Source organism: Eumetopias jubatus, unplaced genomic scaffold (genome assembly GCF_037043125.1).
Source record: "Eumetopias jubatus isolate StellerSeaLion01/CBP00866 unplaced genomic scaffold, mEumJub1_p1.0 scaffold_8, whole genome shotgun sequence".
Lineage (NCBI taxonomy): Eukaryota > Metazoa > Chordata > Mammalia > Carnivora > Otariidae > Eumetopias > Eumetopias jubatus.
The window spans coordinates 62,262,702-62,290,454 of NW_028274814.1; the positions used below are offsets into that span (position 1 = coordinate 62,262,702).

At 43.0% G+C, this 27,753-nt stretch overlaps 1 protein-coding gene across 1 annotated transcript in view; it reads right to left on the reverse strand.

Moving 5' to 3' along the window:
* Positions 1-3,711: 3,711 nt before the first annotated feature.
* The window catches only part of ITPR2 (inositol 1,4,5-trisphosphate receptor type 2), a 499,992-nt gene continuing 475,950 nt past the window's right edge, over positions 3,712-27,753 (reverse strand). The window contains exons 56-57 of the mRNA XM_028113213.2: positions 8,516-8,677; positions 3,712-7,795 (exon numbers count right to left, since the gene is read on the reverse strand). Of these exons, the coding sequence (XP_027969014.1) occupies positions 7,709-7,795; positions 8,516-8,677 (249 nt within the window). The 3' untranslated portion in view covers positions 3,712-7,708. The remainder of the gene's footprint in view (positions 7,796-8,515; positions 8,678-27,753) is intronic.

Here is a 27,753-nt window from a genome sequence, read left to right on the forward strand (position 1 = left end):
GATTCCTCCTTTTTTTTTCCTCATTCTTCACCCAATTGAGCACCAAAATTCTACAGATTTTCCCTTTTGAATATTTCTTGTAAACAACCTCTCTTCCTATCCCCAGTGCTTACTCCTTGAGAGAAAACCCTCATCATATCTTGCCTGAACTTTTGCAATAGTCCTTAAATACAGTAAGCACTAAATAAACATATCTTAAAATAAATTAATATATAAACGTGGAGCTAGATTTTATTCAAAATTTCGTGGTTTGTTTTTTACATGAATGGTTGTCTGCTCTATCATATATTTATGCAACTGAGCTTTTTGGAGCTAAATTTTACATTTCTGCCAGTTAAAGTTCATCAGAATAGATTTGTTCATTGTTCCAGTTTTCTGACATTATTGTTACTGTCATCCATCATGTTCAGTCTACTCCCCAACTTTATGTCATCCCCACATTTTGTAATTTTGTCATCTATTTTTTATTCCAGACATTGAAATAAATGCTGGTCAAGAAAGGACCAAGGACTGACATCTAACAATAGGCCAAGGATATTTTACTCTAACCTCACATTAAGTAAAAGTATTCACTTGCATACAGATTTGTAGAACTCTACTCTGATCCAGGACAAATTTGTGTGTCTTGTCTACAAGAATATCATGCAACTTTTCTTATATGTCTTGTTGAAATCAATATAAATGGTGGCTATGGTATTTACTTTATCTACAATTCCAGTTATCCTATAAAAATGTAAATGAGTTTGGGAAAACTTGTTCTCAGGAAATACTTGCCAGACTTAGTACAGCTTTTACTTCCTTTTAAAAAATGTTATTATTAAACTATAAAAGCAATTTTAAAAAAATATAGAAAATAAAGAGAAAGGAAAATAACGTATCATCCTAGCTATTTTAAAACAAATATCATTATAGTGCATTTTGTTCATGTCTTTTTGAGAAACATGCTTTTATACAGTTAATGGTGTACATATAATTGTAGCTATTTTTAAAGTTTATCCTACCTGTTTTCCAATGTTACCTCAGTCTGCCTGGTTCTCATAGATTTCATCACATTCCATTCTATGAGTGAAGTATACATTTTAAACACACCAAAATCACTGGACTTTGGACTGCACTCAATTTTTGAATTGTAAATAATGATATGATGAATATTTTGCATATGTAGATTTTTCTTTACTTTTTATTTTTCTTGGATACCTCCCAGAAGTGGTATATTTGGGTCAATTTTCTGGTGCCTAATACATGTGTCTGTATTAGTTAGGTAGGCTGGGTTATGCTACAGTAACAATCACACATACTCTGATCTCATTTATTTAAGAACAACCAAAAACTCCTCTAATTTCAACACCTTAATGCACGAATGTTTGTTTCTCGTTCATACCAATTTTGCCGTGCCTATCAAGGCTCTTCAGGATAGTTCCCTTCAAAGAGGTGACTCAAGGATTCAGTCTGGCTCCATCTTGGTTTCCATAATTGATGTGGTGAGGAAAGAACTGGAGGTTGTGGAGGGACTTTTTCTGCCTCACTCACAATCCATTGGTTAGAACTAGTCGTGGATTTTCCACTCAACTGCAATAGGTGCTGGGAAACGTGTCTAGTATGTGTCCAGTAGAAAAGGAACATCACTCTTAGCAAGCATTAAGGTCTACTCCAGAGGGATGGCTAGGTACTATGTCAATGTAGCTTAGCTGGAGCTATTATTCCCCAGAATCCCCTTTCTCATAGGAGTACAGGTTAATTACAGGAGATACTTTCACAAGATGTGGTAGATGGAGGTGGAAGCAACAGCCCTCAAGTTCAGAAAGAATAGGTAACAGGCGCCCCTGCGGCTCACAGGCTCATCTCCTGGCGCACCTTGTTGGCGGAGAGTAGCAGCCAGTCCACACCTCCTAGTGCCCATCAGATCTCCTTCAGCTTCTCTGAGTCCTGGGTCCCATTCACGTGCATGGGCAGCTCCAAGGTGGAGAACGCCAGCTTCATTTTTCAGTCCCACAGGTTATGGAGTTTAGTGGTGGTGAGAGCTAGATGCAAATTTTTGTTTGTCCCCATGGGTTCCAGTCTGTCCTTGTTTTTTTCCTGCTTCACACCCAGCTTTTCTTCCTGACTACCAGCACCGCTGACTTAGTGACTTCAGACCCACAGCCAAATGCAGAAGCACCAGCCTTCCATAGAGTCCTTCACTACAACTGCATCACGTCAAAGTCTTAAAATAAATCTCTGTCCTCATGATTTTGCCTCTCTGATAAAACCTAATTGATATGGAATACAGTATTTTTTTTTTTTTTTTTTTTTTACAGAGCAGGGTCTAATTTTAAGCTATTGTGTTCACAGAATTTTTATTTGAATATACTGCCAAGAAGACCAGGATCACAAAGCAACATTTTATCCATGTTGAAAAAGAAGGAAGAGGTTATGCCATACAGAAAAGCAGATACAATTGTCAGAAGTGAAGACAATGGTAAAATCAAAACTAAAAGCAGTTACTAGAACAGGGAGCAGCCTCAGAAACCTTTTTCTACGCAAACACATGTGACGGGGTGGGGGCGAGGGGGGCTTCGGAAGGATGTGTCGCAGTGCATTGCAGAAGAAAGCCATACCTGTATCCACATTTCCATGGCCATGAGGAGGTAGTTCTCCCAGGAGGTGATTTTAGCCCAAGGACCAGTGTTAAAAGGGAGCAGGCTAACCTAGAGGAAATCCGCATTGAAGTGTAAAAACCAGAATTTTCCGTTAAATTGAGTCAAACTAAGTTCAACGACTAATCTCTGTTCCTATAAGTCTTCTACCTGCATCAAGTTTGGTTTCTGTGTTTCTCTGTTTTGTATGTGGCCAACTCCATGGAAGGTACCTGCAGCTCTGCTGTTGTGGAAGGACACAGGAGAGGCTAATGCGCACAGATCTCTGGCCCTGCTGTGAAGCTAGAGGCTTTCCTGAGACTTCCACAAAGCACCATGGCTGACCAAAGGCAGGGTGACTTGCAGACATCCAGCACACTCCCCTCCACATCTCCACATGCAAACTCTTGCCCTTCATGCCAATTATTCTTACAGGAAGAGGAACTCATTGTCCAATTTCCTTCCCTCACCCTTTCCTCCAATTCCAAGCAAAACAAGACAATTCTTGCCACACTGCTTCAAGGAACTCTGGCACACTGGAAAATGCCCACATGAGCAGAGAATTCTATTCATGGTTTGCATGTGATTCACGCACCTCGTTTTGATTTCAGCTGTTGCATGCTTCGTTGTCTTCTGAGGGGAACTATCCTCTTGCACTGCGTGTTAAGAACTAGGAAATGCTAGATGACCAAGTAGCCTATGCCCACTGAGCCCACGCTGGGCCCCGGACACAATAGAGATATACCAGTAGGTGTTGGCCAGTTGGCGATGTAGCCGACTCCCAATAAATGCTGGGCACGATGTTCCATTTAGATTAGCACAGTGCAGCTCAAGCCACCAAGTTTTTTGTCCTTCATGTCTCACTATGTAAAATAGCAATAATAATGACTTTTGTACCGATGGATAGATTATGTAGAAACATGGTAAGAAATGAAAAGGGTACTTAAAGTATCACACGCAAAAAAAGTTACACAAATCTCATTTTATTCATAATTTATAAATTATACTTATCTGGTCTTGGCATATTCTATTAGAATCATATTATTTGAGGCAAATACAGTAATACTCGACTGCAGGAAAAAAACGATATGAGAAGTAGTGGTATGATAATTTTTTAAAAGATTTTTTTATTTATTTAATTGTCAGAGAGAAAGAGAGAGAGAGAGAGAGAGAGAGGCAGGCAGAGGAAGAAGCAGTCTCCTCGCCGAGCAAGGAGCCCGATGCGGGACTCAATCCCAGGACTCTGGGACCATGACCCGAGCCAAAGGCAGATGCTTAACCGACTGAGCCACCCAGGCTTTCCATGGTATGATATTTTTATAAATGATTCAAGTCTGTGGAAACACTCCAGGTCAGAGATGATACTTGGATTTTGTTTTTGGATCTCTCTACTTCCACATGTATGTTAGCACCTCTGCTCGGTTTCGGTATTGTGTTTTCTTCTACTAAATGGCAGAGCTTGACCAACGAGTATTTCACAGATAGCCAATGAGTGACTGGAGGGCCTCAATCAGTCTCAGGCATTTTCTAAAAGTTGGACTTAGTTGTCAGCTTTTGCAAATAGAAAGCTCCCCGGAGCTTCCCCACTCCCTACAAATGGTATGCACCCCACGATGTCACCCAGGTTCGTTACTTGCCCAGATCCTAGAGGCATGTGTGTTTGTGTTTAAGGTGGTTGCTTCACTCTTTCAAATGGTATCATGTGTCACTCATATTGGAACAGGTCTGTGGGTTATTCCGTATTGATTTAAGAACAGCTGAGGGAGGATGCCTTTTACAGCTGTTCTTCCACAGAGCACTGTTTGAGGCATGTTTAAATGTTAGCTCTTGAGTCTGTAATCTGTTACATCATTACACCTGTGCAGTATTTACCAACTTGCCCGCTCGTCCCCTGGGCCTCTGGAGGGTTGGCTGTTTTCTTCTTATTATCTCTCATTTACTCCTTTTCCCTAACATAGCGAAGATCCAATCCTCACCTTCCCCACCCAAATCCCCAGACCACCAGCCTGTCCACTGATCTCACCCCTGGCATGTGGGGGCAGGGGGTGAGCCCTAGCATATTACTGTTTGTAATGAAACAACCACAAACTAAAAAGAGCAGCCAAAACAATGAGGTGTGAGCTGAGAATATGGAAATAAGCACATGATTAGTTCTGACTTGAATGGAATATCTTCCTGATATAATCAATAACCCACTAGAAACTGTATCTTCATCTTCAACAGAAAAATTTCAGTAAGCAAGAAAATAAGCCCTTTCTAAATGAACTTTCTCAAGGGGTTGAAAAAATAATTTTTACATTTATATAATTTATTTATTAATATTATAGTCTTATATGATACAAACACTCTCTCATCTCAAATGATATAAATTAGGAAACATACTTTCTTTAAACTCTTGGGCCTCAGAATGTAGCATGCAGGGGAATAAAATCTTTTTGAAATTAAAAATTATATTCAGCAGAAACTGATACTTTTAAACTGACATGCATTTTAATAACTAAGGAGTAAGACATTTCCCTTAACATCAAAATCAAAGATTACTGTACTCATTTTAATATCACTATATAAATATAAAAACATTAACTGAGACTTGCCTAGGTCAAATATTACAGTTACGCTAACAAACATATACATAACAAGTATGAACTTATATCAAATGTCAAATTTCCCCATTATTACCTTCTTGTGACATGACTTTAAGAGCCTGGAGAGTGCCTTTTTTGTTTTGTTTTATTTTGCTCTATAAACTCTAAGTATCTAGGCAGGAAAGAAAAACACAACTGAGAAATATTTCGGTTTTGGACAAGTAAGAGGTCAGTTGCAATCTCTTTCGGGTACTTCCCATTCGAGAAAACATGCCATGAAATGGTGAGCTGCCCCTGACAACAGGTGGACAAGTCAGGCCATTTGTCGATAGCAGTTATATACCCAATGGCTTATTCACTATAAAAAAGAACTAGCACAGCCCCAGAAAAGAATAGATAGTTCATCAAGTGAAAAGCAGGTTGCTCTCATTGGACAAATTAATCTCTTCTCTTGATATTCAGACATCAAAAATATCTTCTTTCATGTTAAAACAGATATGGGTTCCTACCCTGGAATAGGGTCAATCTTTACCAATTTCCTCTTCTTCTCCCCATCTGCAAACTCTCCAATTAAAATACTTTAAAGTGTACTTTCATCTAATACTGTTATAACAATGATGGTCTTGGATTAAAACAATGACCGCTTTGGCCGACTTTGGTTTGGTGAAGCCTTTTAAAAAAAATCAAGTATGGGATATCGTTCAAAGTTTTAGTAAAGCATTAAGGGTCACTGAGCCACAGTGAAATTTCTCGTACACTTGTTGAATGCCTAGTAGGTTCAAAGTTCTGTCCTGCAGGCAGATATATATCCCAATTTCTTAGTATTTTGGGATCATGGCTCTTCTGGTAAGGAAAAATACTATGGTGTCACAGTAAAGAATTCTTAGCGTGGGGGAGTACTGGGGTGGGGGGTGGGAGGCGGGAAGTACCGGTAGATTCAGTTAAGAAACTGTTGCTCTGGGTTTCCACAGCTTCGCTCCAAGTCCACATTTCAACATTGTGGGAGAAGGATGGGTTCAGGAATCCTTTATAATCTACCCAGACCATGATTTGAGAATTTTAAGAGCCAACAGTTTTAAACTAAATGACAACAATCCAAAAGGCTTTAAACTTTAAACTCGTAGCAAACCCTATCCAGCCTTTAAACCTTGGCGGTAATAACTTGAGAGTTTTAAGACTCTGGAGGTAATTGTTTGTTCCTCCGGGGGCGGGGGCCGGAGGTCAATTTGCAAAGCATCTCCCAGAGTCTGGGGTTAGGGGCCTTGCCCTCTCACCATGCAGCCGTTCTTCCATTACCCGTATTTTGCTTTAACATCCTAAATGTATAGTCTCTACGAATATTATGAGCACGGCAGGTTATTTTCTCCCTCCACAAATCCTGGTTGCATAACTTCACCTAAAAACAATTTGGGGAAGAGATGATTATCTTTCTGCCTTCTGAAAAGCTCTTACCAATAGAGTTTAAAATCTGCAATTGAAAAGCTGCATTTTCTTGAGTCTTCAAGACATTTCTTGGATTTTTTCCCCCTAACTGCAGAGACAGGATAAATAAAACCACTCAGTTCCTTAAGCACAGCAAACACGAATCAAATAGCTTTTACTCCATATTTATAAAAGGCAATGTGACCATCATAAGTTTCTCAATATTCCCTGTCACCTTTAAGCATTTCCATTTATTATTCTCAATATATTTTAAAAGCATGCAGATGTTCGCAAAAAAAAAAAAAAAAATTCTTCGCCGGGGCTTACCGTCAGCTTTTTCTTCCCCAAATCTCTTAGAATCTTCCCCCTCTACATGACTTAAAACATATTTGAACGGGTTATATGAAAATCCCCTTTTGTGCTCCACAGTGGCATCCCCGCTGCATCCGGGAGAAAGCACTCACATTCCAGTTGTGCTATCAGCACGAGGGGCACGAACTCCAAAGCACTATGTTCCGAGAGCTGGAAATGCACTGTGTTCCACATTATAAATAAGAAAATTGCCCTGTGACAGCTACAGTTTGGAAGCATTATCATTTTTCTTTGCAACCCTCATTTTTAATCTTTGCTGTTACTTTCCTTAGGAAAACTTAGCCCCTGTATGAATTCCGGTATCGCTAACCTATATGCCGTATTTAAAAGAAATAAATCCCACGACCGCGACAAAGGTCGCCGTCAGCATCCAAGACAAAACCGACTCTTACCGATCTAGCCAAAGGTCATCCTGTCCCTGCTGTGGCCCCCTTGCACCCTGCCTCCCCCATCCTCTCCTTCCATTTCGAGCAAGCTACTGCACGTTACATTAAGAATGTGTGATGTGTGCTTTCTAGCTTTTACGTTTGGTCTTCTCAACCATGGAAACACAGTTATAAATTGTTCTCAGAGCTAAACCACTCAACATCTTGGCACTTGGTTGTTTTTAACTTTCAACAATAGGCACTGTTCACTCCCCTCCATCTCAGTTCTTTATTCAGTGATCAGGCAGGACACTGATGAAAGGCTAGTCACGGCTTCCCCCCCATGGTATCAGTGTGGTGGCATGTGATGATTCACATGGGGTGTGTTTGATCCGAGAAAGCCCAGTCTCTGCTTATTCTTCCTTTGTTCTGTCATCTGGGGGAAAAGAGACAGTGAGTTGAGCTGATTGTCTCACTTTTGCCCAGTGCTGGTGGGCTACGCAATGTGGGGTTAATATTTCCCAAGCACCTACAGTCTGTCTGGCATCCTCCGGAATATAGTTACCAAAAAAAAAAAAAAAAAAAAAAGGGAAAATATTTTTTAAAGTGAATTTCCATAAACAGAGGGAAAAAAAAAAAGGCAAACCCCTCTCTGTGGTTAAAAACAGGAACCATGGTTCTTTTCAAGCAGCCCTGACTTGTCAGATAATCATCACCATCACTGTAGTCATTTTAATAGCTACCACAGCTACTTTTGATAGTATTTTTACTACTGCTAATAATTTCACATGATGAAGGGGTTGATTATAGCACTGAAATGACAGGTCCCGAGGACGATCTGCCTTTCCGACGAGCTTACTAATTGCTAGGATGGCAGAAAATATAATTTTCTATCAAAAAGTGCAAAGAGGCCCTTATATTTTGGCATTTGCTCCTTCTCCCCCCACCCCTTCTATACGTGGAGAAGACTCGCCCAGGTGGGAATGGGATAAGGAGAAGCCTTGAGCTGCTGAGATGTGGCTCTCACAGCAGAGCGTGGGGGTTCCTTATTGGAATTTATAGCTCTCTGTGAATAACAGTCCTGCTCCCAGGAGCCTCAGGTCTCCCCTGATTCCACCCCATCCAGCTGCAGCTCCAGCCCCCCGAGCACACTGACCTGCTCCTTGAGCTCTGCCAGTTGTGTCGACAGCTGTTTGACCAGGCTCATGGTAGATTCCAACTTCTCCTGCAGGTTCCGAATCTCATTTTGCTCACTGTCTCCTTCACTGCTAACGAGGGACATGGCTCGCATCCGAGGAAACCAGTCTAAATTCTTCTCCTAGAAGCAAATACAGGTTCAAGAGCAAGGGAGTAAGTACTGGAAGGGAGCCTGGAGTTCTGCAAAGAAGGGTTATAGGTGTTCATTAGTATTAACATTTAAATCAAAGTTTCTTAGTACCCAAAGCAAAAGGGACTCTTTCTGGCCAGGCCTGGGGATGGTCTGCGGGTGGGAACGACGTGCAGGTTAGGCTTTGGTTTTCAGGAGCTGGGGGAAGATTCTAAATGTTGGAACAAACTTCTTATGGGCTCCCAGGGAGGTCCTGGGGAAAGCATTTAGCACAGCACCCTGGACCCAGAGGGCATTCGGTGAATCCTGATGAATGATGAAGTAGGGTCTGGAGGCTGCGGAGAACAGATCCAAGGATGTGTGGGTACAGGAGAGGCATGAGCTGTTTCTCCCTCGCTCCAGAAAAGAAAGGGGTGGCAGAATAGGAGGGTGGTGAAGAAATGTTTCAGTTCCAGCCACCCATGCTAAACTAGTTTACCGCCCACTTCCCCAAGACAGGCTTTGAGCTCTGCTCAGGCAAGAGGAAGTGGGAGGGCATGGTCCTAGGTTACTCTGTCTGCTCCCTTTGGAAACATTTTATTACAGTGAGGATGAGGTTTCAGAGTTAGACTTCCCCAGGGGGCAATAGCTGGTACCACTTCTGTTTTTCTAGGCAGACTGGGTGTAGGGCTGTGTGTATGTGTAGCCCTGCACTGTTGCAGAAATAAAGGAGTTGACCCGATGCCCGGCTCTCTCGAAAACTCTTGATTGCTTAACATCATAGAATCACCGTGCATTACTTAGAGTACACTTTTCAATCCTCAAAAGAGCTTGCAAGGTAAATCATATTGTCCCCATTTTACAGATGAGACAACGAGCCACCCCAACAGTTTAAACACCTGTTTGACAAGCGAGGGAATGGCAGAGATAGGATGTGAAGCCAGATGAGCCTTTCCACCACTGACTGGGTATGTCAGCCTGCATCGCTACTTACCTCCCTATTTCTCTAGGTCACCTTTTCCCAATATCCCTAGTGGTGATCTCCCCGCTTAAGAGTCCTCCCACTTCAGAAAAGCCCACTGCAGGGGCTGCCATGACTTCTGCCAGGTCAGTCACTAGAATGAGGGTCCACAGAGTACTTTCCTCCCCTGAGGTTCAGTGGGAAGGCCGACTTGTCTCTGTCCTTCTGTCTCAGTCTCGTCTAGCCATGGGGCTGTTGCTGGTGTTCTGTAGTTACTGTCACTGCTCAGAAAACAACAAGTTCTTTATGGTTCCCTATCCCCAATGCAATGAAAAGGGCAGATAAAGAATTAAAGAGAAAACATTAAAGAATTTGAAACTGCATTTAAACAGCTGTAGCTAATTAGCATTTCAAAGGAGGATGGTAACTTAGTTTGAAGTGCAGAGTACCAGCCAAATTCATTCATTCAATCACTGCTTCAGCATCTTTTGCCTGGTATTTAGAAATCAGATATCTGCTCCAAGGGGCTTGTGGCTTAGGACAGCCTTCCACGAAAAGTGAACTGTGCACTGTGTATATCAAAATCATCAGGGGTTGCTTGTTAAAACTGCAGATTTCAATCCCACTACCTCTTTTCAAATCAGAACCTCTTTGGGGATGTGCATGATGCCTACCAGCACTCCAGCTTAAGAACTCTGGTCTATGCAGACAAAGAAGATACATGATAACCACTGGAGTAATGGCCGGGTAGGGAGATGGACTGAAGGGGAAAGATCTGGAACAGCTGTTGTGGGGAGTGGGAGGAGGAAGCTAAATAAGGACACATTAAATGCTTCTAGGGCTGGAAGGGTGGCCCAGCAAACTGGGAAACCATGCCTTATCATGACACCTGCAAAAACCATGGTTTTCCAACAGCCCAGCTGATGCGCAGGTGAGGCAGAGAGCTGGACTGATGCAGGATGGTATGTCCTGTATCAGAAAGACACGGTGTTGGGAAGCTAGGACTGTCAGCGAAGTGCTGCCTGGAGTGAGGAACCTGGTAGGCAGGATGGAGAACAACAGACCTGGGCTCCCTGCTCTATAAGCACTTAATCCTTTCAACAGCCCACTGGTTCTCTTATCGGCTTAGTATCTATATTCTTTACAGTATTATCATATATGGCCGGAGCTTTATAAATGAAGAAACTGAGGCTAGCACATGGTTTAGCTGGGACCCCAACGCAGACCTGTCTGCATCGAGGTCTCTTGCAAGGCCAGATGGAAGACTGTGGACGGAAAGTGCAATGATAAAATCGAAGATTCTGAAGGCAGGACAACTTCCGGAAAGGGTGAGAGTGCCTTCAATCTGCTAAAATACCAGGGAATTGAGGGAGTTAGTATTTAGTGGGTATAGAGTTTCTGTTGGGGAAGATGCAAATTCTCTGGTGAGGGCTGTAGCAATGGTAACGTGACTATACGTAATCCCGTAAAACTGTACACTTCAAATGGCAAATTTTATGTTATGTGTATTTTACTACAATTTTTTTTTAAAATCACTGGATTTGCGGGGGCTGATCTTTTGGATGAATTGTGCACCAAGTCCCTGAGGTCATCCTGAAGGCGGTCAATGGCTGGGGTGGATGAGGAGGCTGTGGGTGATGAATGTACAGGAGTGAGCGGGAGGTAGCAGAGGGCAGTGATGGGAAAGGGTTGAAAAAGGCATTTTCATGTGCGAGTGAAGATGCAATGACTCCTTAGTGAAGGGCAGCCCAGTCAGCAGGGCCCTCAGTGTGGAAGGGTTGGGGAAAAAGGCAGCTGTCAGCAAATGGGCTAAACGAGGGACTGTCTTGGGAGAGCCAGGAAGGCAGCAAGCATTCTGGGACAGGAGAGGTGGCTTGTACCAGGACAGGGATTCTAGGGAGCCAGAAGGGTTGGGCAGCCTCAGACAGCTGGGCCTGGAGTGAGAAGGTGCTAATGGACATGGCGATGCCCAGGGTCAGGATGGTGGAAACATCAACTTTCAAAAAGTCTCCAAAAGAAACAGAAGGAAACCATTGCTCTGATGCTTAGCCAACGGCATCACTACTTCAAAGAGCACATGGGTGAGACTCTGAGGGACCACCTTTGAAGGGATCCTGTTGTAGGTGTCCCAGGGTCAGGACTCTCCCCACACACTCATTCTTCACTTGTCCCTGTGTTCATCCATTCATTTACTCATTCTTGCTGTGTTTCCCACGTCGTGCTAGGCACTGGGAAAACAACATCGAGCAAAACTCAGCACAGTTCCAGTCTAGGTGGCGAGTAAAGACTTCTGCCAAAGGCTGGTGAAAGCAAGGACAAGCTCGTGCTTGCGGGCCCTATGGTCCCTTCTCGCAGTCCCCAAGAGCTGTTCTCGTTTCTTCCTCACCTTTCTTCCTTTTGCTGCTTGTATCTTTCTCTGTTTCTGCCTGTTTGCTTGTGTCTCAATCTCTTCTCTCCCACGTTTGTGCTTTTGTTTTATTCTGGCCTTCCTCTCTACATCGATGGGCCATAATCGGAAACCTATATACCGTGTGTAATTTTTTCAGTATTGAATGCTCTGTAGATCCTTTCCTTAATTTTTAAGGAACTGGACATAAATGTTTTACATCTCTCACTAAAATGGAAAAAAATAACCAACCTAAATTGTTCTCTGTCCTCTTTTTTACAAATAAATCCAGTCTTTTAAAAATAATGTTCACAACTGATGTTTCTTCAAATGAGTGCAGGAAGTATGTTTTTTTTCACCAAAATTAACTCAAATACAGTAGTGTTCTCAGAATAAATGCTGCATTTGCTTTTTCATCAAAAGTGGCCCCCAATTAAATGCCCCAGGTTTCCTCTTTCTGCTCTCATGGCACAATGAGCGGCTTCCAGGGAAGACTCAGACTGAGCAGGGTGAGACCCTGGATTTTTGTCTAAGCCAGAACTGCAAGAGAGACGTACAGAACAGGATACCACTTCCTTACCCTGTTGGCTTGTAATGTGCCTGCCATCTAACAAAGCAGCTTGATTTGATCCGTTATTTCTCAGTTACTCATATAGGCTATGTACATCTTGTGATCATGCACATGACTGGTAGATTCCCATGTTGACTTCTGTTAGTCAATATGAAATCATTTCCTTCTTCCACCAGGAATGAAAATATTTGACCACAGGGTAGCATAAAGTTGGAGAAGTTGCAGATTAACTGTTAGGCTCTGAGGTGACAGCGTAAGAACCTAGTAACTCGGTGAGTGGAAATTCATAGCTTCTCGAGGGTTCTAAAAGGCAAAGCTCAGAGATAAACCAGTCACATCTCTGCGAAAGGACTCACAAAGCATGCCGACCATCACCCTCTAGCTATTCCTAGATTCTAAAAATAACGTATCTTTCTAGATGACCAGAAAGGAAAAAAATCTTTCAAATAGTATGTTCAACAGTCAGATCAACATGATTTATTTACTTTTGTAGTTATTCAATAAAATGATGAGGGTGTCAGGTGTCCCTTAAGGTTAGCTGTGCTGTTTTCATGTTTAGTTCTTTAGCGTGATACCCCATTTGTGCCAAAGAGGCAATGTGGTCTGATGGAAAGATCACGGACCTAAGAGTCGGAACACCTGGATTCTGGTTTTAGCGCAGCTGAAAACTAGCTATGTGATATAAGGGGAGGGGGGAGCCTGGCTCTCTGAGTCCCAGTTTCCTCATCTATGAGACCAGAATGTGACCCCAGGTGGTCTCTGTGTCTCCTCCAGCTCATCCTTCTGTGAGCCACGAATTTGAGGCAAGCTTCACAAATCAAATTGCTGAGACAAGCCTCGAGCTTGCCAAGTGAGCAAACAGAAACATAGCATTGAGGCTAGAAGCGTCCTTGAAACCACATAAGCCAAGCTCAGCACGGTACAAATGCCCAGCCTGAAACCTAGAAAGTTTAGGTTTCCTGGAGGTCTTAAGTACAGTGGCAGATGTCCCTGCACTTGATTTCCACTTCTGGACAAATTCCTCCACATTACATAGTGGAACAGTTTTTATGGAATCTATCCCCATTGATGCTTCATTGGCCATGGGCTCAAGAACATGTAGGATTGTAATGATTTCTCTCCATGTCAGAGTGAGATTAAGAAGTAATGGGATGTATTTCCCTGATGACTAGTGATGTTGAACATTTTCTCATGTGTCTGTTGGCCATTTGAATGTCTTCTTTGGAGAAGTATCTGTTCATGTCTTCTGCCCATTTCTTGACTGGATTATTTGTTTTTTGGGTGTTGAGTTTGGTAAGTTCTTTATAGATCTGGGATACCAACCCTTTATCTGAACACTACATCAAAAACTAATGATGTACTATATGTTGGCTAACTGAACATAATAAAAAAAAAAAGAAGAAGTAATGGGATGGATTTCAGTGAGCCAAGCTTTGGTGAAGTTGCCTTGTGTTTTTTTAGCTCTACTAGGTACCCATTAAAAGTTGCCTGCTTGTAAGCTAAAGAGGAAGCAAGGACTGTATTCTCCATCATAGTAATTGATCCCACTTGTTGGCTGCCTAGCAAGTATCAGGCACTTTAGTCATGCTCTGGCAAATGCCCACAACAATTCCACAAGGTAGAGACTGCTACCATCCCTGTTTTACAGATGAGAACACTGAGGTAGGAAAAGGATTAATTTCTTGCCCAAGGCCACACAGGTGTTCCGTAAGTGGCTGGGCCAGCCCTTGGCCTCCACCCTGTGCAACTGGAAATCTTGTGCTCCTTTCACTGCTTTGGACTACTTCATGTCTAATGGAGGGGTCATTGCTTAGCTTTTGAACTTGCCAAGGAAAACAGACCACAGTGAGAATATAATAACTTGAGCCCCCTCGGTTACTTCTGGGGTATGCTAGAGGTTTACTTCTTGAAAATAAGAAACACAAAGCCTCTAGGCAGTCTATCAGATCCATATGCAGATACTGATGAAAATGCATCGACACTTGACATTCACGGCAATTTTGCAGAGTGTTCTAAAGTATTGCTAATGAGGGGTAACACACTAAACATACCATGTATTGTATTGTCATGGAGTGTCAATAAACCATTTAACATAGACCTTCACCTCTGTTTCCACTCTCCCTGACTCTGCTTAGAATGTGCTGTTTCAAGACCATTTTTGCTAAGGTCTTGGTTACCATCTCCTAAGCCTTCTGTTTACTGCATTTTCCAATCTGAAATCATTTACAAAGGCTCCTAGGCTGACAAGTATAACCATTTCCCCAAAGCCTCAGTATAACCTGCTGCATTCCTCTCTTTGCCTTCTGGTTTGAAGATGTCAGCAGAAATGGCTCTCCAAAGGAACACTAGCAATGCAAATACTACCTACTTACTGGAAGGTCCCTGAGGGGAAACACCATCGCTCCTTTCTGGGAATGTCGGACCTACAAAAATAACCTGGAACAAGGATTCTTTGTGAAGTGAAAGTAATCATTTTGGCAAGGGGGAAGACTTCATGTACCCCAATCCAGCCTCTGCTCAATGGAGTAGAGGCATGGGGGGGGCGCTGCTCACCCTCTCACCAACATGGTGACCTTGATGGCAGGTCAAAAACTTAAGGGACACCCACAACACTGGCATCTGGGTTTCTAGCCTTGTTCCCAGCCTTAAACACCACACCTGCCTATGACAAGTATTGCTCAATGTGGGCAACAAAAAGGCTGGTTCTCATGGGGGTTCAGATGCAGACGCTGGGTTCATGAGGAAGGAAGGATGAGCTGGAAAATACACAACTTGTCTGACAAACTTTAGGGACTGGAGGGGACAGAAAGGATCTAGCTGTGTCCTTTGAAATTAAAACACTATTCCTGGATTGACAAATAAAAGAAAAACTTGGCAACTCATTCTATGTGTTAAAAAAAATGACATGAAGGGGCGCCTGGGTGGCTCAGTCATTAAGCGTCTGCCTTCGGCTCAGGTCATGGTCCCAGGGTCCTGGGATCGAGCCCTGCGTCGGGCTCCCTGCTCAGCGGGAAGCCTGCTTCTCCCTCTCCCACTCCCCCTGCTCGTGTTCCCTCTCTCGCTGTGTCTCTCTCTGTCAAAAAATAAAATCTTTTAAAAAAAATGACATGTTATGGAACTGGAAGATTCCTTTGCCAGTCCTTATTAACTGTATCTTCCTTCTGTATCTCCCTGTTTATTCTGTACCCTTATCTCCCTGTATCTTTCTTCTGCAACTATTGGGTTCCTGCAAATGTAGTAGAGTACAAAATTTGTATTGTTTGAACAATTGTAAATGTGGTAGCTATCCAAAGCAAATCTATATTGAATGATTTTGTAAAGCAACAAAACCCCTCTATAGTGGCATTGTCAGACCTTGAAATATTTTAAAAATCTAAATGCTCAGATATCAAGTCTGCATTATGTATGTGAAAGTGGTTTGAACGTTACAAACAGTACACAAACACAAAGTATCCTTGGACAGCTGAGGCGGGATGTAGAGAAGCTGGGGCCCCTACCTTTTAGCTGTGGAGGGCACCTAACCGAATGCTCAGTGAGCAGTGACTGCTGGTGTGATGACCATGCTCTCTGCTCCTGCCTGGCCCCGTCCATGGCATCACCTCCAGTGTGTGGATGGGAAGGCGGCTGCTGGCCTGGGAGGCTGTCAGGAAGTAGTCATTGCTCCAGAAGGCAGAGAGAGAGAAAGAGGTTCCGTGAAGGAGGGGTGTGCCGTTATGAAACCAACGTAACAGAGTTCTTTATCCCAGCAGGGCTGCAGGTTGGGAATCAAAAGGCAACAGCTGGGAGGGACTGGAAGCTGGTCCAATTCTACAACCCCCGGTTTCCTCTGCAGTGGAGCCGAGGCGGGAGCGGGCATGACCTGTGGCCAGTGCGGGGCGAGCAGGGGGCCAGGGATGCTCACCACCACCTTGCAGCCTCTCAGGCTCAAGCGTCGGCGGAGGTGGAAACATGAAGGCCCCTCTCACCGTGCCTTCCTCTCCTTAGCGAGCCAGAGGGAAGCAAGTGAGTGTGGGGGTCAGGCGAAAAGGGGGTCAAAGCAGTTCAACAAACTTTTATAAAAGTGTCTTAGGAAGAGCGTTAGGCTCTGGAGTTCCGAAGACTCACAGGTCAAGATTCCTGTCCTCTGACATTTCCAGACTGGTGGGGGAGCTAGGAAGTGGTAAAGGTGCCTGGAAACGAGGGCTGTGGCCTCCTGAAATGGGCAGAGGTGCTGCATGCACGAGGCCGACCAGAAAGTCATTCCCCGAGGATGGGATGCATGCCAGATGGTGGCTATTTTGGAGGCTGAGAGAACTGAGCTCTCCGAAGCCTGCCTACGCCAGGGAACCTGAAAATGCAGCAGTGTTGGAGAGCAGGGCTCACCGGAGTGACCCGAGAAAGAGGTGCTGGTGCAGGTGTGATGAGGACCCCTCAGCTTAGCTCTGTGCCCCAGGGGGCTAGTGGCGGGTTCCACCAAGGACAGCGGGCTGGACTGTAATCAGAGACTATGGCCCCTGAAAACCCACCTTGCTTCCCATCCCCGTTCCTCGTCCTGCCCTCCTTCCCAGCCTCCACGACGAGAGGGAAGTCAGTGGCTGTACCCAAAAGCTGGGAGGCCAAGAGGGCCTGGGCCCAATAGTAGCTTAGGGCTGCTGGGAGCTGTGGTCCTGCTGCCAATAACTAACAGGATTGCTAGTCAATAACCAGAGCACAAGGCTCTGGCTAGGGGGATGCCTATGTAGTGGGGCAGGTGGGCGGCTATGAGGGATGAGGCATGGAGCCAACCTGGAGCAGCAACCAGAGATTGGGGAGTGGAGCCCAGCACTGTGAGCTGCTTTGAGCCCTCGGCCAGCTCATTCTAAGATACATGGCAGTACTAGACCCAGGGACTGGAACCCAGTCATGGGTCTTGATGATGCAGTGAGCAGGGGGCTTGTCTGCTAAGCGGCTGTGAGTGAGCAAGGAACCAAAGGACCTGCCCCAGCTTTCCCTAGATCCCTATTGCTGGTTTTCCTACATAAGTGTTAAGTGGGAAACCCACTGACCACACGCACATGTGCACGTGCACACAGAGTAAGTAAAACTTGCACATCAGAGGAGGCTGTCGGGGATGCCAGACGGCTCCAAGGTGCTACCTACAGACTGCGGTGGGCACAGTGCTAAGCTGAAGAGCCAATCATTTCCCTTCCTGTTTGTGTTTTTCTTTTCTTGTCAATTCATAACTCCACTTAATCTGTATCTTTATCCTTGAGGCTTTAACTCATTTTTTAAACTTTTATTAATTTCCATATTTTATCTCTTAAGTTTCTCTTGGCCTCTTTATCAAAGAATATAAATATTTCAGGGCACCTAGGTGGCTCAGTCGGTCAAGCCTCTGACTCTTGGTTTCGGCTCAGGTTCATGAGATAGAGCCCCACCGTGGGCTCAGTGCTCAGTTGGGAGTCTGCTTCTCTCTCTCTCCCTCTCCTTCTGCCCCTTCCCCCACTCGAGCTCTCTCCCCTCTCAAATAAATAAATAAATCTTTTAAAAAAAAGAATATATATATTTTTTCCTGCAAATAATTTGAAATATGGGCACTTACAAGTCTCCTTGGGAGAGAAAAAAATGAGATCTTTTCATGGTGAGACTGGGGCAAAGTATACTGAATAGAGTACTGAATACTGGAGTGGGCATTTGTCCAACTTTTGGCCACTCAGCACGTGGTGTCCTTCCTGTGTTTGCAGGCACCACCACTCTGGGGTCGTGGTGGGAGGCAGGGTCCAGCATCCGGCTACAGAAGCTGAGAAGGAAGGCTGATAGGCTGTCTGTTCCTCCCTGGGGCAGTAGAGCCGGTCATGTGACCTAAGACTGGCCCATCAGTTGCTCTTGCCTGAGATTCGGATGAGGAATGAGTGATGCCAAGAAGCAATATAGGCTTCCTTTTGCTCGCAGTGGTGGCAGCAGTGAAGTCTGGCTGTGGTGAAGCCCTGCCCCCTCCCCCTGCCCTGGCCAGCTCCCCTCACTGGGATTCTGCCCATACTGAGCCCTGTGGTCACCTTCCTCTTACTTCGGTATACCCCTCTGCACTTCGCTTTTCTCCCTAAGGTGACCACAGCCAGTTGCTATTGTTTACAGTGAAGAACCCCGGCTGGTGCAAGTGTTGAGAAATTAATAGGGCCAAGTGATATTTAACATCGGCCAATTTTGTCCAGGATAAAGATGATAAAACCTCATTACCTAGCTGGTAACTGATCTTCATTTTTCATTATTTTCCAGTCCTTGGATCCAACCACGCCTGATGCTTCAGTTATTTTATATTTCTTTTTTATCCCACACCCCCACCCCCACCCCTTGTCCCTGGCAACCACCAACTTGTGTTCTGCATCGATAAGCTTGTTTGTTGGTTGGTTGGTTGGTAGGTTTCATACATAAGAAAGATCATGCTGTATTTGTCTCTCTCTGACTTATTTCACTTAGCATAATGCCCTTGAGGTCAATCCATGTTGTCACAAATGGTTTCACTCTTTTTTATGGCTGAATAAAATTCCATTGTGTGTGTGTGTGTGTGTGTATGTGTGTGTGTGTGACTGTGTAGTGTAGGATAGTCATCCAGTTTCATTCTTTTGCATGTATCTGTCCAATTTTCCCAACACCATTTATTGAAGAGACCGTCCTTTCCCCATTGTATATTTTTGGCTCCTTCATTGCAAATTAATTGACTGTATACGCATGGGTTTACTTCTGGGCTCTTCCATTCCATTGATCCAGATGCCTGTTTTTATGCCTATGTTATACTCTATTAATTACGATAGCTTTGTGACATAGTTTGAAATCGGGGAGCACGACACCTCTAGCCTTGTTCTTTTTTCTCAAGATTGCTTTGGCGACTTGGGATTTCTTTGAGGTTCCATACAAAATTTAAGATTATTTGTTTTATTTCTGTGAAAAAACGCCATTGGGATGTCAATAGGGACTGCACTGAATTTCTAGATTGCTTTGGGAAATATGGATTTTTTAACAATATTCACTCTTCCAATATGTGAGCATGGAGTCTTTTCATTTATTTGTGATTTCTTCCATTTCTTTCATTAATGGCTTATAGTTTTCATTATACAGATCTTTCATCTCCTTGGTTAACTTTATTTGTAGGTATTTTATGCTTTTTGATGTAATTATAAATGACACTGTTTTTTAAATTTCTCTTTCTGATAGTTCATTATTAGTGTATACAAACACAACAGAATTTTATGTACTGATTTTGTATCCTGAAACTTTTCTGAACTTGTTGATTAGCTGTAACAGTTTGTTTGGTGGAGTCTTCAGGATTTTCTATATATAATATCATGTCATCAGCAAAGAGTGATAGTTTTACTTCTTCCTTTCCAACTTGGATGCCTTTTATGATATTCTTAATTAATTATGGGGTCGATAATTACACAGAGGACAAATTTGTGAACTGCTTAGTTTATAAACTTTTGAGTACCCATTTTGGATTTCTTCTTATACCTTCCTTTTGTTAGAACCTGTATGACATGGCCACCTGCCACATATTGTTGGTAAAATGGATAGCTGATTGTTCTTTACTAATACAAAGCAAAAATCCTTCTTTTATCTTTTTCTTCAACATATATTTAATGAGCACCTACTAGGTAGTAAATACTCTTCCGGGTACTGGCTAAAACGGTAAATAGCTCAGAAAGAGTCCTTGTTCTGACAATAAATAAACATAAATAATCTCAGATAAGGATAAGCACTATTAAGAAATGAGAGTTTGAAGATTATCTTGGGGGAAGAGGGTGTTACTGTAGGCTGGGTAGGCCATGAAGGTTGCTGTGGGGAGGTGATGTCTGACTGACAAGAAGGAGATAACTTTGCACAGAAATGAGAGGACAGAGTTTTAGGTAGAGGGAATAATAATGCAAATGTCCCAAGGCTGAAAACGATGCTGACATATTTGAAGAATAGAAAGAAGATTGGTCAGAGAAAGACAAGTATCATATGATCTCACTGATATGAGGAATTCTTAATCTCAGGAAACAAACTGAAGGTTGCTGGAGTGGTGGGGGGTGGGAGGGATGGGGAGGCTGGGTGATAGACATTGGGGAGGGTATGTGCTATGGTGAGCACTAATGAAGGGGGGGAATCAGAGGGGGAGATGGACCATGAGAGCCTATGGACTCTGAGAAACAAACTGAGGGTTCTAGAGGGGAGGGGGGTGGGGGGGATGGGTTAGCCTGGTGAGAGGTATTAAGGAGGGCACGTATTGCATGGAGCACTGGGTGTTATACGCAAACAATGAGTCATGGAACACTACATAAAACAAAATAATAAAAAGAGAAAGAAAAAGAAAGAAAGAAGATCGGTGTAACTGGAGTGAGGTACCACCTGAGAGGCAGGGAGTGATAGGAGGTAAGGAACCAGATGTGAACAGGCATGAGGTACAGACAGCCCTGTGTACAGAGGGAGCTATATGAGGATTTTGGTTTCCAACAGACAAATGGCAATTCCTGGTTTACAGCAAAAATACATATACACATACATATGTATACACACACACACACACAACACACACACATAAATAAAAAAACAGAATACTTTGGCTGCTGCATGGAGAATGGACATGGTAGAGACTCTCATTGGGAGACCACTGTCTCCAGGTGGGCATTAATGGTGGCTTTGGCAAGAGTGGTAGGATTGGGGCTACCACAATAATGTCAGCCAAGGGGGCTTTGAAGTCAGTAAATGAGTGTTTGAAAATGTATACTCAACAGCACTGTTTCTTGTAGGGTAAGATTACATTCAGAGATCAAAATATCTCATTAGAATGATTAATGTGAGCAAACAGACTGGATAATTCAGCTTCTAAATGATTTATTAGGCCAGAAGCACATGGCTGTTCCCCCAGAGAAGAGAACTGGGTCATGCCATTGCGTTCCACATCTGCATTCAGTGACACCATGTTGGTAGCCTGAAATCAGCCATGGTGGGAGTATTTACACAATGGAAGCCAGAACCGGTTGTTACACATTAACAAAAATACTAATGGAGAATGTCATTTACTAATAGAGATGAGGAAATCCGTAAAGATATTTTAAATTAAACCACTGACCCAAAGTCACATACCAGAAGATCATGGCACAACCAGGATGACAGTGGAAATCTCCTAATACACCAAAGACACTCCTTTCCTTCCTTTCCTTCCTTCCTACCTTCTTTCCTTCCCTCCCTCCCTCCTTAAGATTTGTTTATTTATTTGAGAGAGAGCAAGAAAGAGTGTACATGTGCAAGTCGGGGAGGAGGGAGAGGCAGAGGGAGAGAATCTTCAAGCAGATTCCCCACTGAGTGTGGAACCCAACTCAGGTCGATCTCACGACCCACAGAATCATGACCTGAGTCAAAACAGTCAGACGCTTAACCAACTGAGCCACCCAGGGGCCCCAAGACACCCTTCTCTTAAAGAGTACAATTATCATCATGAGCAGTGAGTAATGTACAGAATTGTTGAATCACTATATTGTACACCTGAAACTAATAGAATGCTATATGTTAACTCTATTGGAATTAAAATTAAAAAAGTCTCTTGACCTTAGAATGTACATGGTCTGAATTTATTTTTAGTTTACTGGGTTCATGGTTTAATAATCTTTTTTTCTGAATCTTTGTTATTCTATATTTACATATGTACTTTGGATACCACTCTCCTTGATTATGATGATGAAAAGCATATTTACATCAAGATCATCCTGTTTTTAAAATCAAAAAATGTCAACAATAAAAACAAAAAGTACAGTTTATATTTCAAATATGATTGGAAAAATGCTGGATAGGTCATGGTGGCAGCAGAGTCACAGCAGCCTAGAGAAAGATACATCTGAGCATTTTGGGGGTTAGACTCTTACAGATGGGTCTGTACAAACTTTGTACAGAGTCTGTATGAAAGAGTCTGTCTGGACATCTTCATGCGCTCATCTTCTAGAAGCAATCTAAAGAGAGGGTTTTGGATTTTCAAACCATGCTGAGGTTCAAATAGGTTCCATTTTGTGCTTTAATAATAAAAATAATAAAATAAATTAATATATATATTAATATCTATATTTATATATAATAAAATTTATTTATATAATAAAATAAAAATAAATACTTGGCTCACTGCATGTCTCAGTTAATCTACAAGTTGATATATTTCCTTTTAAAAGGTAAATCAAAACAAGTTTTCTGTAAGTCCTATCTGATATTTTGACAGGACTCTCCTGATATTTCTCTCAAACATAATAATTCATCTCTATTTTATGTAACTTATTAGGAGAATTAATAGTAGTAGATTTATATGTAGAGTTCAGAGAAGATTATGTCTATAATTTTCTATACAGTATCTCTAAGAATGTCTATATAGTCCTTATAGAATATCTATACAGAAAATGCTATATCTAGAGAAAAAACATTTCCCCAAATCTTTTAACACCAGAATCAAATGCAACAACAAATGCAATTCAAATCTGTTGTAGTGGGGCGCCTTTGTGGCTCAGCTGGTTAAGCACCTGACTCTTGATTTTAGTTCAGGTCATGATCTCAGGGTCATGGGACTGAGCCCCACATCAGGCTCTGCATTCAGTGGGGAGTCTGCTTGAGATTCTGTCTCTCCCCCTCTGCCCCTGCCCCTCATGCGCAGGAGCGGGCACACTCTCTCTCTGTCTCTCAAATAAATAAATAAATCTTTTAAAAAAATCTGTTGTAGTAACTGCATCTACTACTGTTTGAACTTCACTGCCTTTTTTTCCTCACGTGTCTATGGAGCACATATACGTTTGTCTCATATTTAGAAATGGGTAAATCTTCTAAAATACTAAAATCCCTCCTTTGGGATAATAATAACAATAATAATGATGATGATAATGAATGTGCTTTTTGTTCCTTGAGAACATTCTAAAGAATGGTCACCAAATGTCAAAATCACCCAGCACAGCTCAGTGCTGAGTCCACGGAGTGGCTATCATCCCCACAGAGCTTTAACCACTGTAATCTGATTAAAATGAGTTTGTAGCTGGCCAGCTCACCAGCTGATGTTCTTTCACTAGGCCCTCAAGTTAAGTCATTTTCTCAAATTGTTCTTTTAACTTTTGGGCTATCTTTAAGTCTTTCCCTTTGTCTTTACCCAACCAGAGGAAAAGAGCTGGTGGTCCTCAAATTGTGTCTCCTCTGGGCTAGCAGCATTAGCACCAATTGGGGAATGGTTAGGAATGCAATTCTCAGGCCTTACCCCAGACTTGCAGAATCAGAAAGTCTAAGGTTGGGGCTCAGTGACCTGTGTTTTAATAGCCCTCTGGGTGATTCCGATGTACACTAAAGTTTGGTAGCAACCACCCCAGATATTTCAAAACCTAACCAGTGACACCTTAACACCACTGATCATTGGATGAACCTTAACAAAAATCCTTAACTGTATTCATCTTACACACTGATGAAATAATCACACAATTTGTTGACTAAATAGGGACACATCTGAGCATGAAAGGAGTGCTATTAAAAATAATGCAGAGGGTGCCTGGGTGGCTCAATTGGTTAAGCGTCTGCCTTTGGCTCAGGTCATGATCCCAGGGTCCTGGGATCGAGCCCTGCATCAGGCTCCTTCTCCCTCTGCCTGCCACTTCCCCTGCTTGTGCTCTCTCTCTGTGTGTCAAACAAATAAATAAAATCTTAAGAAAAAATAATGCAGAGAGAAGAGCATAACCTGAACTGTTATAGTCAAAACTACAGTCCCTCTAGGTTCCATTAAAACCTGAGCTATCACTGATGGTATCTAGACTAACTAGTCAGAAGAATGACAGAATTCCATAACAGTACCTGAGTGGCCTCTGTATATAGAAAATTTCATTTATGTACATAAATGGCTGAAAGGACCTTTTTGAGATATTATCAACTAGGAAGTCGTAAATATTTTGGTCATTTGTAAATTGCCCATAAATATGAGTTTTGACATATTTCTCATGGGAGGGGTCCATATTTGCCACTCTCATTTCATTATTTCCCATCTCTTTTATAAAATGGATGTACGCTAACACTCTCCAAGATCTCTTCTTGATTCTAATGACCTTTTAGAAAACCCAAATTTTTTCCCTTGGACTTTATCATCACTGGCCTCTTTACCCGCCTCTGAACTGCTTCAGAAGTCCATCACCAAAGATCTGGGGCATGGTCAGGATAAAGATCTGGTGTACTTCTTTTGGGTCAGAACAACACAGACCTAACAATAAACTCAAAGTTGGACCAAGATGATGTGCCAGGTTGCACCAAAGAAATCTTACACTCAGGCCAAACTTCTTCATTAGCATCAAAAAGCTAAAATTCCTTCACTAGATTTTTCAAATAGGACATCAAGGGGATTAAGGGATACTGAATAAAAAAATCTGAATTGAGTCCAAACTAATATGCTCTTCTGGAAGAGGGGAAGTGGGTGTGATGTCAAAATGGGACTGAACCCCCAGCTAGATGATAGCTTTACAGAGTATAGCCGTGACCACTGTCTAGCTGGCTCTGGGACTTGGACCAACTACCGAATGGCACACAGCATAAAAAAGAATTTTACCGTGGCCATCAATGCATCAACAGCTGACTAGCTGGGTTGATGGGCCATGTAGTACTGAACACAGTGAGCAATAGCAACCATAGGTGAGGACACATAATTCTGCCAAGCAGCTGTTACATGGTGACAAGAAGTGAGGTAATTTCAGGTGGGATGAACAAGAGGGATTACAAATGATGAAGCAGAGGTATGGGCTGCACAGGACACAAGTGAGTCTGCAAGGAGAGTCTAATACACTGTAACTCCAGAGTATGGTGCTTCTTTTTGAATACTGGCTCCTGGCTGATTATAATTATGAAATACCAAGTCGCAAAAGGCACAGAGTTTTGGTGATGAGGCATTGTGGCCATGAGCCATAGAGCAGGCTTACACAAATGCAGCAGGGAAACAACTGTTGATCCTATGGTAGGTGCTGCCTTCCTAGTTTTGTGCAGTTTAACAAATAAATTCCTCCATTTTAAAAAGTTGGCTACTTGGGTTTTCTGCATTTTTATCCATTTTTCCATTTTTGGAGCATTTCCCTGATCATTTGTTTTTATAGAATATCAATCTGAGAGAAAACAAAAAAATTCAATGACATACTAGAGCAATTGGTACATGTGAAACTTGTTTCTGACACATGATGGAGCCAGTCAGGTGAAATAATGTAATGCTTGGTTATGATTGGCTGTTGTACGCCGGGGCTCGGTGCTGATGAGGACTCAGGTCCTACCCTAAGACATTTTACAATGCATATTGACTGACTTTTCAATGGCTTCCTGCTTTAAGTATATATCTTGACTCCTCAATTAGATGGTACACATCTTGAGAGCTGAAACCATATAGATATATAAAAGTTTATGGCTCCCATAGCAGCACAAGCTATTCTTAATCTTGTATTTCTCCTCCAGCTTGCTTCTTCCTCCACTGCCCTCCTCCTGCTGTTGACTCGCCTGCTCCCAGATCCATCAGCCTCCCTGGCTGGGGCACCGTTGTATAATAAAGAGTCAGGCTGGTCTTTGTCCCTGGTCCTTAGCGGGAGACTTTAAGTACTTGGAGTTTCCCAAATGGTAGAAATGTCTTCATTCTTCACCTGCCCCTTGGATCATACCTGACCAGCTTTGGGAAGGGGAAGCTTCACTGGAAAGACCAAGGACACATGATTAAAGGGTTGGGATTTTGAGTTCAACTGACCTCTGGGGAGGGGAGGGAGGCTGAACATTGAGTTCGATCATGTTGCCCGTGATTCAACAAATCAGGCTTATGTAATAAACGCCTAATAAAAACCCTAAACACTGAGGTTCAGTGGAACTTTCTGGTTGGTAAACACACGGATGTGCAGGGAGAGTGACACGCCTGGATTGTACGAGGAGAGGGCCTGGAAGCTCTGTGTCCCCCACCCCCCCACCTCCCCCAAGACCTTATCCCATCCATCTCTTCATTTGGCTGGCCCTCCTGGTTTGTATCCTTTATAATGAAACTGTAATTGTGAGTATAGTGTTTCCCTGAGTTCTGGGAGTCAGTCTAGTGAATCAATGAGCCTGAAGGGGTTGTGGGAATCCCCAAATTTATATCCAGTCCGTCAGAAATGTAGGTGGCCTGGGAACACCCAAATTGTGGTTGGCGTCTGAAGTAAGAGCAATCTCACTGGGGACGACATCCTCCAACTTATGGGATCTGTGTTAGCTCTCAGTGGTTAGTGCCAGAGTTAAACTGCAGTGCTCCTAGTTGGGGCTAAAAGGGAATAGGTAGGTGTTAGAATGGGCATCAGCCCTGTTCGGTGTCTCTGGTTGGGGGCCCTGTGGCCATGAGCTGCTGCAGGTGGGAAGAAGGGGCAGGGTGCCATGGCAGCAATGGTGAAGACGCTGCAGGACAAGTTGTCCAGGTATAACTGGGCTAGATGGGCATCTGCTCTTGCTAATCGTTGCTGGTCTGAAACCTATAAATAGTCAATATTCCGTTGTACATTTTTAAAGAGAGCTACAGAAAACAGAACATATCCAGAGACGTATAGCTATATACACACTTAGGATACAACCATGCAAAGCAGGATTTGTGCAGGGTGTGTTTACGGCAGAAGAATAAAGTGAAAAGGATGCTGTTGCATTGCAACCTTAAATAAGTTCTCTCTTTACCCCCTACTCATCCTGCCTTTGGGGTCAGGAGCAATTCAAAATCTACCAGCTTGTGAATGTTCTGTGGACTGAACTGTCTAATATGTTCTACCCATTTTCTTGCCAGGAGTGAATTTTGTGTACTACAAAAAATTGACATTGCACCCAAAAGTGAAAGCACTGATGTATTTTTTAGAATAAATTTTCCTAGCATAAAATCTGAGCTCCTTCCCTAGCCTAGGGGGGCCCTGGCATGATCCAGTCTATCTCTCACCCCTCCCACATGCTTGGTCTCCATTTGCCTTCCTCACTAGCTCCAGCTACGTGGGCTTTCCTGCTGGGACTCCCTCGTGTCCAGCCCATTCCTGTCAGAGACTGGCTCCTTCTGGTTCTGAATCTTTCCATGGCTTGCTCACTTCTTCCCTTGAGGTTTCTGCTCAAACTCCCTCCCCAGAGAGGCTGTCCTCGACAGTCCAATCTGATAGACCTCCATCCCCGTCTATTCCTTTGCCTTGCGTTATTCTTCCTCCTCATTCCCT